Here is a 12,756-nt window from a genome sequence, read left to right as displayed (position 1 = left end):
CGCTCGTGCGGGGTCTAATGAGTTTAGCTAAGCCCCTGAAGGTTAGCCAAGGCTCAAAGCCTTAGAGACGCCTGCGATGGGTGGGTCCCTCAAAGATTTGCGCGGATATTCAGAGACTTGCTTAGGTGAGCTGGTTCTCAAAGGTCGACGTGATGCTTTGAATGCCGATGAGGGCCTTCAGAAGCCAGCATGGGACCCATTAGAGCTCGGTGGAGCCCTGCTAAGAGCCCTCGGCGTCTGGGCCCTGCAGGCATCGGAGCCACAGTGGCCCTTTGTAGGAACCGTTGCGGTCCCTCGAAATTGAATAAAGACCTTTAGTGAACTTCGACAGGCTTTTAGGTCCCGTTTGGGTGTTTCTGAGGACGGTTGGGGTGTGGGGGGCACGTTCTCCCTGTAGCGAGTAGGTACTGGCTAGTGGCTACGCCACTGATATTGGCTAAAAACCAAAACGAATCAAAGGTCCATTATCACCACCGAACGAGATGGCTTTGAACACTGAACAGAGGGCAGCACCACATGCCAATGAAGCTAGATGTCGCGCCAGAAGCTCAACTCGAGCCTTTCACGGTACCTATCTAATTGCCGTGCATTTGTGATCTATAATTATATACCGTGTATCTATTTTTTGACTTCACGTTTTTTAACCCGCACCCCACTGGGCTATTCGCCATATGTGCCCTGCTGTGGGGCATATTCTGCCCCCCACCCCCTGTCTAACTTCCGAATCGATGGTCATAGAAAGACGGGGAAAGCGGAAAGCGAAAGCTCTCAACAAGATGGAACTTTGATGCCAAAACATCATTATGTATGTCAGACATCATGTCAAGGTCAGGTCAAGGGTATTGCAAGCTTCTAAATTATCGGCTTTTGATCGCAGCTAGCGAAAACTGGACTGAGATCGATTATCCAAAACATCTTCTTAGGCCACCAAGCCAAGATTTGCTGCATGCAAAGGTCAAGGTCAATATCATGCAAAGGTCAAGGTCAGGTTAGGTCACCAAGAGTGAAATATATAATAGGACATGCTCGACACATGTTTTATCGGTCATTTCATTCACATGGTGGCACATTTTTTATAGTGATATGGACCACATTTGGAAGAATTTTAGGCCGAGGGCAGGTCAAGGTCAGGTCAAGTAAGGTCAAATTTTAGAGTTAGTTGTGAAGACCCAAAGAGGTGTCTATCTGTTGCAGTTTTCCACGACGAATCGCATAGTGCTATTTTTGTTCCAGTACGAGGTCTAGAACTTCCTTTTTTTTAAATAATTTCGTTTGTCGTGACGTCATACAATTTTTTTAATAACTCCTTTATTTTTGAAACAATTCTTCTAAAAATTAGAATGTTGGTGTACAGGAGCTACTTCTCAAACATATATTTCGTTTTTTTATAAACGCAAATTTTTGAATTTGATGATGATTTTTCCAAAAAAAGTAAGTTTTTATGCCTAACTTTTGGATCGAAATCCATTTCTTAAACCGAGATGGCAATTTGAAAGCCCAAGTATAGGCCAAGTAAAGCCCTAATCACGTACATACATGCTTTTTATTACGTCCCATCCCAATTGCCAAAAAAAACTAGGCATAAATGATAAGTGTTAGAGGCGTTTGAAGTTTTCAATTTTTGAAGCGAAACTGGCCTAATTAGCTTATGCATAGGGTGTGCATTTTTGGGTTGGACCCCAATCCTGAGACTGTGGCGGGGCACCTGCATCTCAAACACATCGGAGCGTGATTTGGTACACTCTTGCACTTGCGATTCTACAATTTTGCATTGCTTACCTTGTGTAACGCCATATACCCCTACCCTATGATGTCGCTGAAGTCATCTGATTTTTGCCGGCCACTTTCGATCAAATTGAGCTAGCGAGCCGGAATGGCCACCAACGGACTCAGGAAGATCTTCCAAATCGAATGGTGTGCGATATAACCTCACTCGACTAGCCTAGCCTCCCGACCCCATGAGCTGTGACCTGACCTTGACCTGAGGTCAACACCCCGATTTGACCTTTGCCAAACAAAAAATGCATCATTCGACTCGCCTGTTCATGAAAAACTCAAAATCGAGGCTCTGCCTGAAATGTGAATATTTTTGACGAAGGTGCTCACTAAAAACCGAGCCCTACCTTAGGCACCTGACCTGACCTCAGATGTCGCTGGTTGACCTGAGACTTTAAAATTGGTTAGCAGTCGATGACTTCATACTATCGTGACAGGAACACCCACACAAATACCCGCACCTCCTGCCGACGCCTCCCACCGTTGCACCTGCCGCGGCGGCGGGCCTCGGGCGGCGTTCCGTTATTGGCGGACGTTCCGCGGCTGATGCCGGCTGGTCCAGACCTGGCCGTGGCCCTGGGTTGTGCGCGCGGCCAGTCCAGCAGCCGGGGCCGCCGTCCGCAGTGCCGCCAAGATGAGGTGCCTGGCTGCCCTAGGGCTGCTGCTCGTCTCGCTCAGTATCTGTGATGGAGGGCCACAAGGTGAGTGAAAAATGGACGCAGGGTGACAGCAGGCTGCCCGCGACTGGGGTGGCTTCACGTGAGGGAATCAAGTCAACCGTGGAATGTTTTGGTTCAAAGTGCATAGCTGCGTCCTACTTCCAGAGGTGTTTATGGATTTCAGAGCTGGGCATTGCGCAACTTAAGTCCGCAACTCCGCAACTCCGCAACTTGCGGACTACCCTCTTGGTAGCGGAGTTACGGATCGGCTACCGAGCCCAAAAAAGTTGCGGAGTTGCGAGTTGCGGAAGCGAAAAATTCTAAAGCGCAACTGCTACCGGAGCCGCCACCGCTGACGGGGGCGAGAGAGAGAGAGAGAGAGAGAGAGAGAGAGAGAGAGAGAGAGAGAGAGAGAGAGAGAGAGAGAGAGAGAGAGAGAGAGAGAGAGAGAGAGAGAGAGAACTTAGCCACTTCAAAAGGTACTACCTATCAGACATAACACTGCACTTCAGGACTAACCCTGGTACGGCGTTTGCCAGCGTCTAACGTGTAGGGGCGGGAGAGGGGTCGGTTGGACCCCGCCCCCTGCCGTTCGGCCCTTGATTGAGCTAGAGCTTCGTGAAAAAAGGAACGTGTTGCCCGCTACGAGAAGAAGCCGATGATACCCAATTATAAGGTCCTAGTTCATTGGTTGACCTTCCAGGTCAGGTCAGTGACCCAAAAGTCGGGAAAATCGGGACCTGCTAGACTTCGCAAAGTGAAGCTGTTTTGGTTTTTTCGGGGTACTGATCACGTAGTTCATGTTAGTTTTGATCACGGATGATGTCTTCACGCATTTAGGCCATGTCGGATCAGGCCAGGTCAGGTCAACCAGTAGGCATCCTGCCGGCTATCTATAGTAGGGGAGAGTGGGGTAAGATGCCCAGGGTGGGAAAGACGCCCCACCCCCTCTAGCGGCGAACCAAAGAATCGAACCTGGAAATTAATGTTCTTAGCGTAAAGCGGAAGCCTGCCTTGTTAACTGCACAAAAATTTGCGAAGCTCAGTTGGGCAACGGCTGGCTGGTGATTGCATGTTTTTTATTTGCTGCTTTCAAAAAATATTTTGTTGTCAAAACATTGTAAATATCAAAGAAGGTAGATAATTTTTGCGTCCCTTGCTATAGTCGTGATACATTAACATGCGTGTACTGTGTCCCAAACAATTTATTTCAGGGTGTAGTTTTATGGCTAACAAATTGTACTGATTTAATGTTACTTCGGTACCTTGGGGTAAGATGCCCCCTGTCCTGATGGGGAAAGACGCCCCCCTAAATTCGTAGGCTGTCCTTCAAGCATCCCGTCAAATCATTTATTACATACTTGTGATTAGAGACAAAAGCCGATCTGGGACTATTGAGAGTCCAGTACGGTCGGGTGCTCCCCATGCCGGTCTCTCGGCCCATACAACGACTTTTTGGGCGGCATCTGACTCTGAGAGCCCTCACGACGGCCTCTGTGGGCCCCATTATTGGCTCCAGGGCCCTCACGACATCTTTGAGGGCTCCCACGTTGGCTCCACGGGCCGCGCTGGCATCTGGGGTCCACACGATGGGCTCGAGGGCCCTCAAGCATCATGAAGACCTACAAGGGCCTCACAGTGGTCTCCGAACGCCACCACGGAGGCTTGTTTGGCCGCGCTGGACTATGATGGCCCTAACGATGACCTCTGAAGCCCCTTACGACTACTTTTGGGGGCCCTTACGATGACGTTTGGTGTCTACTGCAGGCTCGAAGGGACTGCTGATTCGTTCAGGCGATTCACGTGCCCATTTATGTCACTTATAGTGCAGGGGGCATCTTACCCAACGCCAGGGGGCGTCTTTCCCACCCTGTGGGGTAAGATGCCCCCTTTCACTTCTTCAGGGAAATGCTTAAAGGGACCCTCCCACCTTCAAAAAAGTTTATGAATTGGCATGAAAGTGATGTCGCTCGGTTCAGAAAGAGCGAAAACGAATATATGCCAAATTTCACCGAAAAATATTCACCGGTTTTCAAGATATTAGACTTTTGCTTTTGTTTACTTTTTTGGGATCTCCGCTGTTTCTAGCAACTTGATTTTAGAAGTGCGGCGTTTGCGGCAGATGTTGCGCGCAAATAGCATATACCACCGCGTGCTACAAAACGTTTTAGTCAAACATTTAAAAATCGTTAGATATTTGCGCTGACGTCACACATTCAGAGGGGTATTCCTAAGCATTAGCCCCTCTGAATCAAAATGCTGCAATTTTGAAATTCAATATTTCTGATTTAAGGCATTTCTCGATGTTGTGAGTGCCGAAGCCGGTAATTGTGAGCCAGGGACCCCATTTTGGCTATCTCAACTCAAATCTAATGTTAAGGTGGGAGGGTCCCTTTAATAGCAAAAAAAAATTATCATATTTCAGGCCTGAAAGTGTGATATTTTTGGAGAAAAATGATGTCGGCTTCCGTTGAAACTCCAAGTTTTTGCTTTCCGATCGTCATTTTCGAATAAAATCTGACATAGTAAAACCCTGGGCATCTTTCCCCACTCTCCCCTAGGTGTCAACTACCACTGACGGCGCCGTAACATGTAACGAAGGCACTAAAACTACTTTGTTAACCCGCGCATGACTGGGGTATTTTCCATAACGCGAGTGACTGGGGGTGATCTCCAGAGCCCCCCCCCCCCCTCCTATCTCCGAAACTACTGGACCGATCGTCAAAATTCAAACGGCGTCTGATAGCCCTGTCGAGCGAAACCTATTTTCATTGACCTCGAGGTCACCGATGACGTCACAGGTCAGGTCAAAGTAAAAATTATCAGCATTTTTGCTTGTTCACAATTTAGGCTCGGACCGCCGGCTGACAAGTCCGATCAGGCTCATTTTTGGTTTACGCACTCCTTGATATATACCTAAGATACCCTGAGGGTACCGAACTTTTACTTCGATTTTTTTTTTGCAGGTCAAGGCCAGGTCATCCTAGGTCACGAAAACTGTATATCATGTATCGGTCACGTGACGCATGTTTTATGGTCCATTTTACTCATAGATTTAAATAACATTGTCGTCTGTGTCATTTGAGGTCATTTTCAGCTGAATTTACGGGAGGTCAGGTCACTTTCAGGTCAGAAAAGGTCAAATTATGAAAATGAAATTTTTCAACAAAAAAGGTGCCTATCAGATGCAGTTCGAGCTCAGAAACACGATGGTGCCATTTATATTGCTGTACGATGTCAAAAACATACCTACTGAAAAATGGTTTTGAAAAATATAATTGTAAAATGTTGACAATAATGCAAATAACTTGGCTATTTTTGAAGATATTGGGCTAAAACTTGCTAGAGTAGTTCATCAGTGTGTGTCCTATCACATATATTCCGGTTTTTGCGAAAAGTTAGAAGCTTTTTGAAAAAAATCAAAAATACATTTTGTAATTGTAAATACATATTTTTCAAAATTTTCAAAATTTCGAAAATTCGAGATAGCAGATTGATAGCTAAGTGTATTTGTAGTCCACTCATGCAGAGACATTGGATCTAGCTTTAAAATTGAGCTCTTGAGAGCGCTTGCCGTAATTCAATATTTTGCATCAAAATCGGCCGACATGACGTCACTCTGACGTCATTTCCGGCCAAACTATGGTAGCTAGAAAGTTGAAAGTTTAACACAAGCTGTCAAATTGATGCCGCTGAGGTTAGCACAAGTTTCGTGTTGATCCGTCAAACCGTTTGGAAGATATTGCCGAAAAACCGGAGGGGGGCTCTGTAGAGCCCCCCCCCCAGTCGTGCGCAGGTTAATGTTTAAATGGATGCAAAACTCGAAATCAGCCTCAAAAACTACCCTAGAAACATGTAAAACTCGAAAAGGTGAACCAAGGTCAATGGTCATCAAAGTCAATGACCTTGACCTGACCTTCACGTGACATTGACACCCACCGTAATGCATGGGACATTGGGACGAACATCATTTCACAGGTTTGGACGCTTACAATCACAAAAGACTGGAAACGCGCGGGTAAGGTGAGCTGACATTTGCCGAATCGCGATTTCGGCCAAAGATGGTCTCGAGAAATAGGTCAAAGGTCATTTGGGTTAGGGTCATGCAATTTTCAGAGTATGAGTAAAATTTGATAAACTCGAGGGTTCTGAAAATTTCGTCGCGATCGTCCGCTTTTTGCGCGAGTTATTCGCGAAATACCGAGGGGGGTTCATCCAATCCCCACGGCCTACACATGCGAGGGCTAAAACTGATAAAATATGGTTGGTACCTAATAGAGGTGGGTAGCGGAGTTGCGGAGTTGCGGAGTTGCGAGTTGCGGTTTTACGATCTGCAAAATAGTTTCGGAGTTGCGATTGCGCTTTGGGTACCTCAGGTTGCGGAAGGTAGCGGTAGCGGTTTCCAAATTTCGGTAGCGATGCCCACCTCTGATGGATTTGCACTCGTATAGTGAGTAAAACGCAGTAGGTCCTGAGACGAGATGGAAGCTTGTGGCCCCTGGGCTGGGCAGTGGGCACTGCTTGCTAAGTTGTATGCTGTCAGGTAAAATAGAATGGACATTGATTGCTGACGTTCATAATAGGGATAAGGAAAGTAAAGACAAGTGGTCGGCCAGAACTACTCTCAATTGAGGATGAACATATCGGTTAGAGCACAACGGTAACACAAGCAGGAAAAGTTTCGTACGAAGTTTCTGCGGTCTCAGGTGGCCCGTGGCCGAGCTGAAAATGACCCGACTCGGTTTAGGGTCTGTGTGTAAGTCAATGCCAAGCGATAACTGCTCCTGCAATCAGAGGCTACGATTATGTTTCATAGGCTACTGACCTTCTAGGTCAATCGTTATGACAATGCATGCAATATGAAATCATGTCTTCTGGAGGCAATGACCTAGCCAGGGGCTCGGCGGGGTCACACCTAAGAGCGAAGTGCGAAGTTCCATGTTACATAACATCTGGCATCTATACCTACTTACATTTCGTTTCCCCTGAATAGCGAACGTAGACCTTATTTTAGCATTAATTTTAATTTTAGCGCCTCATATTGGCTGGATGGTCTGTAATTTTTCGTTGACACGATGTCCGTTTGACTAAGGGAGCATGTGCCTAAGCAGTGCTCTAGTCGCAGAAGTAAATAGGTACTTTTATCATATCCATCCTGGAAGATGACGGTCACCATCATTTGAATTTTAACGTGAATAGCTGCTTCGACCCAGCTCTTTTCATGGCAAATATCAGCTCACGACACTCGGAAATTCCACCCATTAACAGTTATGTACTGTATGACAGTATCTGCGCCATCACGCTTATCCTTAGATTTACATACCTGAGTGACCATAGTCCTCCTAGGAGGATTTTCCCATCCTGGTAAGGCGCTGAGATCGATTAACTATTTTACGGCCTGACGATCAATCCTGTGTTCCGTTGATGGCTTCTTGCCTTGGGTCTTTGCGAACCTTGGTCGTCCCCAAACCCATATCAAATAACAATCATCAACTCGCCTGTATTTTCTTCGGGCTGATACACGATATGACGTCACAATGGGTGACGTCATCCTCTTCCGGTGTTTCATTAAAATCCAGCTACGTCTTGATCTTTGGATGGCGACCTTGACGCTGGCGCTCATCTGCCTACCAAGAAACCGCGTGAATAGGATCCCAGGTACGACCAACTCTGTCTGAACTGATGACACCGTATCATCCTCGTCGAACCAGAAATGTGATTGATTATTCACGGTTGAATCACCCCTAACGACTCAATTGTCGGGAATATATATTCCCGACCGGGGCTGGGAAAATGCGTTTTATTCACCGAGGTTTTTGTGCGGAGGACCGAGTGCCGGTAGGCACGAGGTCCGTAGCAAAAAACCGAGGTGAATAAAACTGCATTTTCACAGCCCAAGGTTGGGAACAAGTTGGGAAGAGATTTACCACATGCCGTACCGGCGCAACAGTTAATATCATATTCATTTGATATTTTACACTTTAATAATATTGTGTTAATATTATATTTGTACTATGTTCATATTTATAGTCACCGTGATTATTTTTTTTTTGTGTTTTTCATTATTGGGCTGCGTTGAGTATGAAAGATGAAATTCCTACTTCCCCCTTATTTAGGGTTTGAAAAAGCTGAGGATGAAGATGGTGAACTGTGAAGCGCCAGAAGTTAGAATAAAGATATGGAGTCCAGCAGGAGTGAGGAAACCGTGAGGAAAACTGAAAATTGGGTGAAACGCTGAATCAAACGCGTCTTGGATCCCAGCTGGAACAATATCAAATGTTTCATTGTGGCTTCACGCATTTAAATTGATCGTTTTTTGCGTGCATTATGTAGAAATAATTATTATTCCGATTTCCGACCATGTTCTGCAGCAATAAATACATTGGCATTGGAACGATAACCTTGTTTAGTTGAATTACGTTGACAGCAAAAGTAAGTAAACACGCAGTCACTTACTTTTGCTGTTGCTGTTAGTGAACACACAATCCGTAAATATGTTCTTTGAAATTGGTTCTTCCGCTCAGAATATTCAGTAAAATTTTGTCTGGGAAAATCAAAAAGCCCTAGGGCCGAATCGTTTCCCAAATACCTTCAACATTAGCCGAGGCGGGCCGAAGCCATTTCCCAAATGCACGTGCTAATGTTAAAGGGATATCTCGGCATGTGGTAAAGCGCGTTTTACTGCGTCTAGTGATGCGCTAACTGCTTTGCCGAAGCCGGAAGCGTGCGACCGACACAAAGAAGCGCCGCCAAAACCACCGGACGACCACAGTCGGACGGCTAAGTGATCCGGGACGGGGATATGGTCGGTTTCCATGCTGGCTCCGCTGTCTGCTCAGCTGCAGCCTTGGCCTGGCACCGGTGTCCAGTAATACCGCTACTGGAAGGGGAGGCTCGTTGCAGACTCCGCGGCGTACGGCGCGGGGTCGGTCCAGACCGGGCCGTGTATTCCCCAAGTGGATCATGAGAGCCGCCCGGGCCGGTCGGACGCAGCATGGACAGGTGTGCTGGGCTTTCCGAACAGGGTTTACCGTGAGTGACTGGAACGCGGACGCAGCTCCGTCGTTCCGCGTTTGACCGGTCCATGCCGACTCGCCGGTTGGTCTTCTGGCTGCTCGTGAGACCGCATGGTCGGCCTGCCATGCGGGGCTTCAGGCGCCGTGCAATGTGATCTCGTGTGGCCAGCTTTCGATGGGATAGGCTTTAATCTTTGGGATAAATCATGAAGAATATACTCGTTTTAGGAAAGCTTTATTCGTCGGTGTCACTTCATATAAGATATTTCACAGGCAATTTGAAATATCTTTTTTTACTTTTGCTTGCCTGTCAGTTGTCATGTTCTACACGGAAATTATGCCTTCTCAAGCTTTACCTGACAAATCTGAAAGAACATTTGAGTACAAAGTACCGCAAGCCTTTCATAGCTCTCACACAGCACGTGGTAGTGCCGATGCTGCCCGATAATCGCACCTATTTCACGGTGCGTGACACTTCCCATCACCGGTGCCACCAGCTCGGGCTCTTCACCCGGTGACCTCAACGCCACACTGGAGCGGAACACTGGTCGGCGGTGGAGAGAGGAGGGGAGCGGGAGAGAGCGGGGAGCGGGGTGGACGGGAAACCCCACTCGTTGGGTGGCTAACCTTCACACTGATCTGACCAACCAGCGGCTTCCTGGAATGGTTGAATTGAAGGCGCTGATGCCACTATGGCTACGGTGAATCGCGTTATATTTATGCTTGGTTCGTGGTAGTTTACGGCGCATTTTGTCATCCACTTTGCAAGAGTGGTTGAGTTGGCATTAGTGTCGTACTGCTGTTAAAATCAGCGAGGATCAGTCACTCTTTAACCCCAAAAAGCCTTCACATTTCGCCGCGTTTTACCGCAGTCTGTGATACAGTCTGGAAGAAGCACTGAACCCGGTGCGTGTCACGTTATATTCTTCTCTCCAAGGTCTTCACCTGACTGTGACGGTCCCCTCAACGGGCTGGAACCACGCATCACTGTTCCCCGTGCAGCAAGGTCGCCCTGGCTCACGTGCCCCTTCCCCTCCCCGCGGTATTCGTGCACTGTTTGTTGCGAAACTGCGCCCGGCAGGCTGGAACGGAAGTTAAAGGACAGCGCTCGGAGAATTATGCGCCAATCCTATTCAAATCGGTTTGTCAGGCTGGCTTACCGTCCTTTATAAGCTGATTAGTTTGCCCGATAAGTAATATTTACTAGATTCAATTGAATGAGTAAAGCGCACGAGATAGACAGGAGAACAATGCTTTGGAGTTCGTCTGTCAAGAGCAAAAGCTGTATGTAAAGACAGCTATTTGGTCTACCTGAAACGTTTTGGGGGACCTGTCGTGGATCCTCTTGTGACCACTGCAAACAGACGAGCACCGTCGGTCATTCTTTGATCGTCCGCACAACAATTGTCACATCCATCACTGTCTTACGTCTGTCCTCTCCGGGTGACCATCGGTCCTATTGCATCACTTGTGGGTTGTGAGTTAGTTGAGGCTATGATCAGGATCAGGCCATGGTGGTCAATCCTCATGTGACCGTTCCGACGTTTGTCAACCCCTCTTTGATCATACGGCCGATTAGTCGGTCTTCGTGTGACCGTTCGGGTGATTACCAATTAGATAGTTCGGGCTGCGGTCATGATCCTTTCCGTAAGCGCTGGGGTCACTGTGACACTGACCGCTCCTTCTTTGGCCGATCGGACAACTATCAATCAGCTGGCGACTGGTCGGGCTTCGCCATGATCCCTCCTGTGGGCGTTCCGGCCACAGTGATCCCTCTTCCCATGGATCCATTCATCTCGCGCCTGGTCGGGCGGCGCCTGGTCCCTCCTGTGGGCGTTCCGGCCACAGTGATCCCTCTTATTTCATATCGCGCCTGGTCGGGCGGCGCATGGTCCCTCCTGTGGGCGTTCCGGCCACGGCAGCGGACCGTGTCTGAGGCCGGACTCAGCCGAGGGTCGTCGCGCCCGGCTGACTCCGGGGGCCCTCCGGCGGCGGGCTTTCCACGCTGCACCCGCTACTGAAGGAGAGAAGATACCTCATCACGTAAACAGCACGTGCTTCCGCCGCCAGCCGCCAGGTGGCAGATCGAACACACCCGAGGCAGGGATGGGACGATCCGTGACGGCAGCAACAGTAAAAATTGCCGAAAAGGCTCATACAGGTTCATATGGAATGAAAACCCGGCTAAATCCGTGTTAAACGACTTTTGCGTGGTGCTGGGTCAACAACTTCTCTTGAACACAGCTTTTTGTGGTCTTCCCGATGTCCTCCCATTTCCCAAGTCCCATCGTGTCGTGATATTCCCGTTATCCCGTCCTTATAATACTCTTGTAATTTGCTCTCTTGTAACTTTCCCGTTATGACAAAAGCTGGCTGCAAAATGGACGACGGTGACCTTTACTTTATCCTGTCCTGAATGGATGTCGGATGGATCTTAAATCGTGACGTTCCAATGCTGTTTCTGCACGATGTTCCGATACTTTCAACACAGCGACTGTATTTTCACTCGATCGCCTCTGCCGTCTCGAGCTATGTGTCTTTAAGAGGATGACCGTCCGTCGGACGGGTGACTGGTGCTGCATCGACCGGATGACCCGAGCCGGCAGCCGAAAACCGGTCCTGCGGACTAGCTTCGGCTCTGTGACGTATGACAGAAACTCGCCTGAGAGAAACGGGGACCCGATCGAGCTAAACAGGTAGCCAACTCTAGCAAACATGGGCGGCGGAACGGGGAGGGCACCGGGACACCGTGCCCCCTTTGATTTTGGCATTTTAACATTAGCCCTATGGGCGTTGCATGGAAAGAATGGGACCTAGTCGTCAGTGCCCCCCCCCCCCTTAATTGAAGGTGTTCCGCCGCTACTGCTAGCAAAGGCTAAAACATCAGGATGGGATGTGATAGAAAAGCGTGACCTACAACTCTTATTATCGCGAGAGCGCAGAGATTGGTGACTTGGTGTGAAATAATTGCACATTAGGTACAGCCCTCAGCAGACTGCGTGGTAGGTATTCTTTTTTCGACAAAACCGGTGATAACTCAAAAGCTATGTTATCAGTCGGTCGGAACTCACTGCAAATAGATGCGCCATGCTCCACTTCTTCGACTAGGTCTATCACTAGACAAAGTATACGCCTTGTGTGGCAACAAAATGCAAAAGTCTGTTTTGGGGGCAAATATAAACTTTTGGATTTTGTTGCCAAACTGGATAGAAAATGAAGACGATGATAATGCCAATCTAAGGTGCGAAGTCTCGCGCGTCATACTGTTACGATTTCCGAGTGACCGATGGCATAGTATTCGCGTT

The 12,756-nt window shown here is 48.1% G+C and overlaps 1 protein-coding gene across 16 annotated transcripts in view; it reads left to right on the top strand.

The window, feature by feature from the left end:
• Positions 1-2,229: 2,229 nt before the first annotated feature.
• Positions 2,230-12,756, top strand: part of LOC122376003 (proclotting enzyme-like) — a 33,411-nt gene continuing 22,884 nt past the window's right edge. For 10 of the 16 annotated variants that reach the window (XM_043355640.1, XM_043355633.1, XM_043355634.1 and 7 more), the window contains exon 1: positions 2,343-2,477. In XM_043355640.1, coding sequence (XP_043211575.1) covers positions 2,411-2,477 — 67 coding nt within the window. In that variant the 5' untranslated portion in view covers positions 2,343-2,410. Of the gene's footprint in view, positions 2,478-12,756 lie in introns of all 16 variants that reach the window. The other 6 variants (XM_043355639.1, XM_043355632.1, XM_043355635.1 and 3 more) reach the window with 6 other exon arrangements.

This window comes from Amphibalanus amphitrite, unplaced genomic scaffold (genome assembly GCF_019059575.1).
Source record: "Amphibalanus amphitrite isolate SeventyFive unplaced genomic scaffold, NRLGWU_Aamphi_draft 001983F_arrow, whole genome shotgun sequence".
NCBI lineage: Eukaryota > Metazoa > Arthropoda > Thecostraca > Balanomorpha > Balanidae > Amphibalanus > Amphibalanus amphitrite.
The sequence above is the reverse complement of the archived record's forward strand: the minus strand, read 5'-3'. Positions and strand labels throughout refer to the sequence as shown.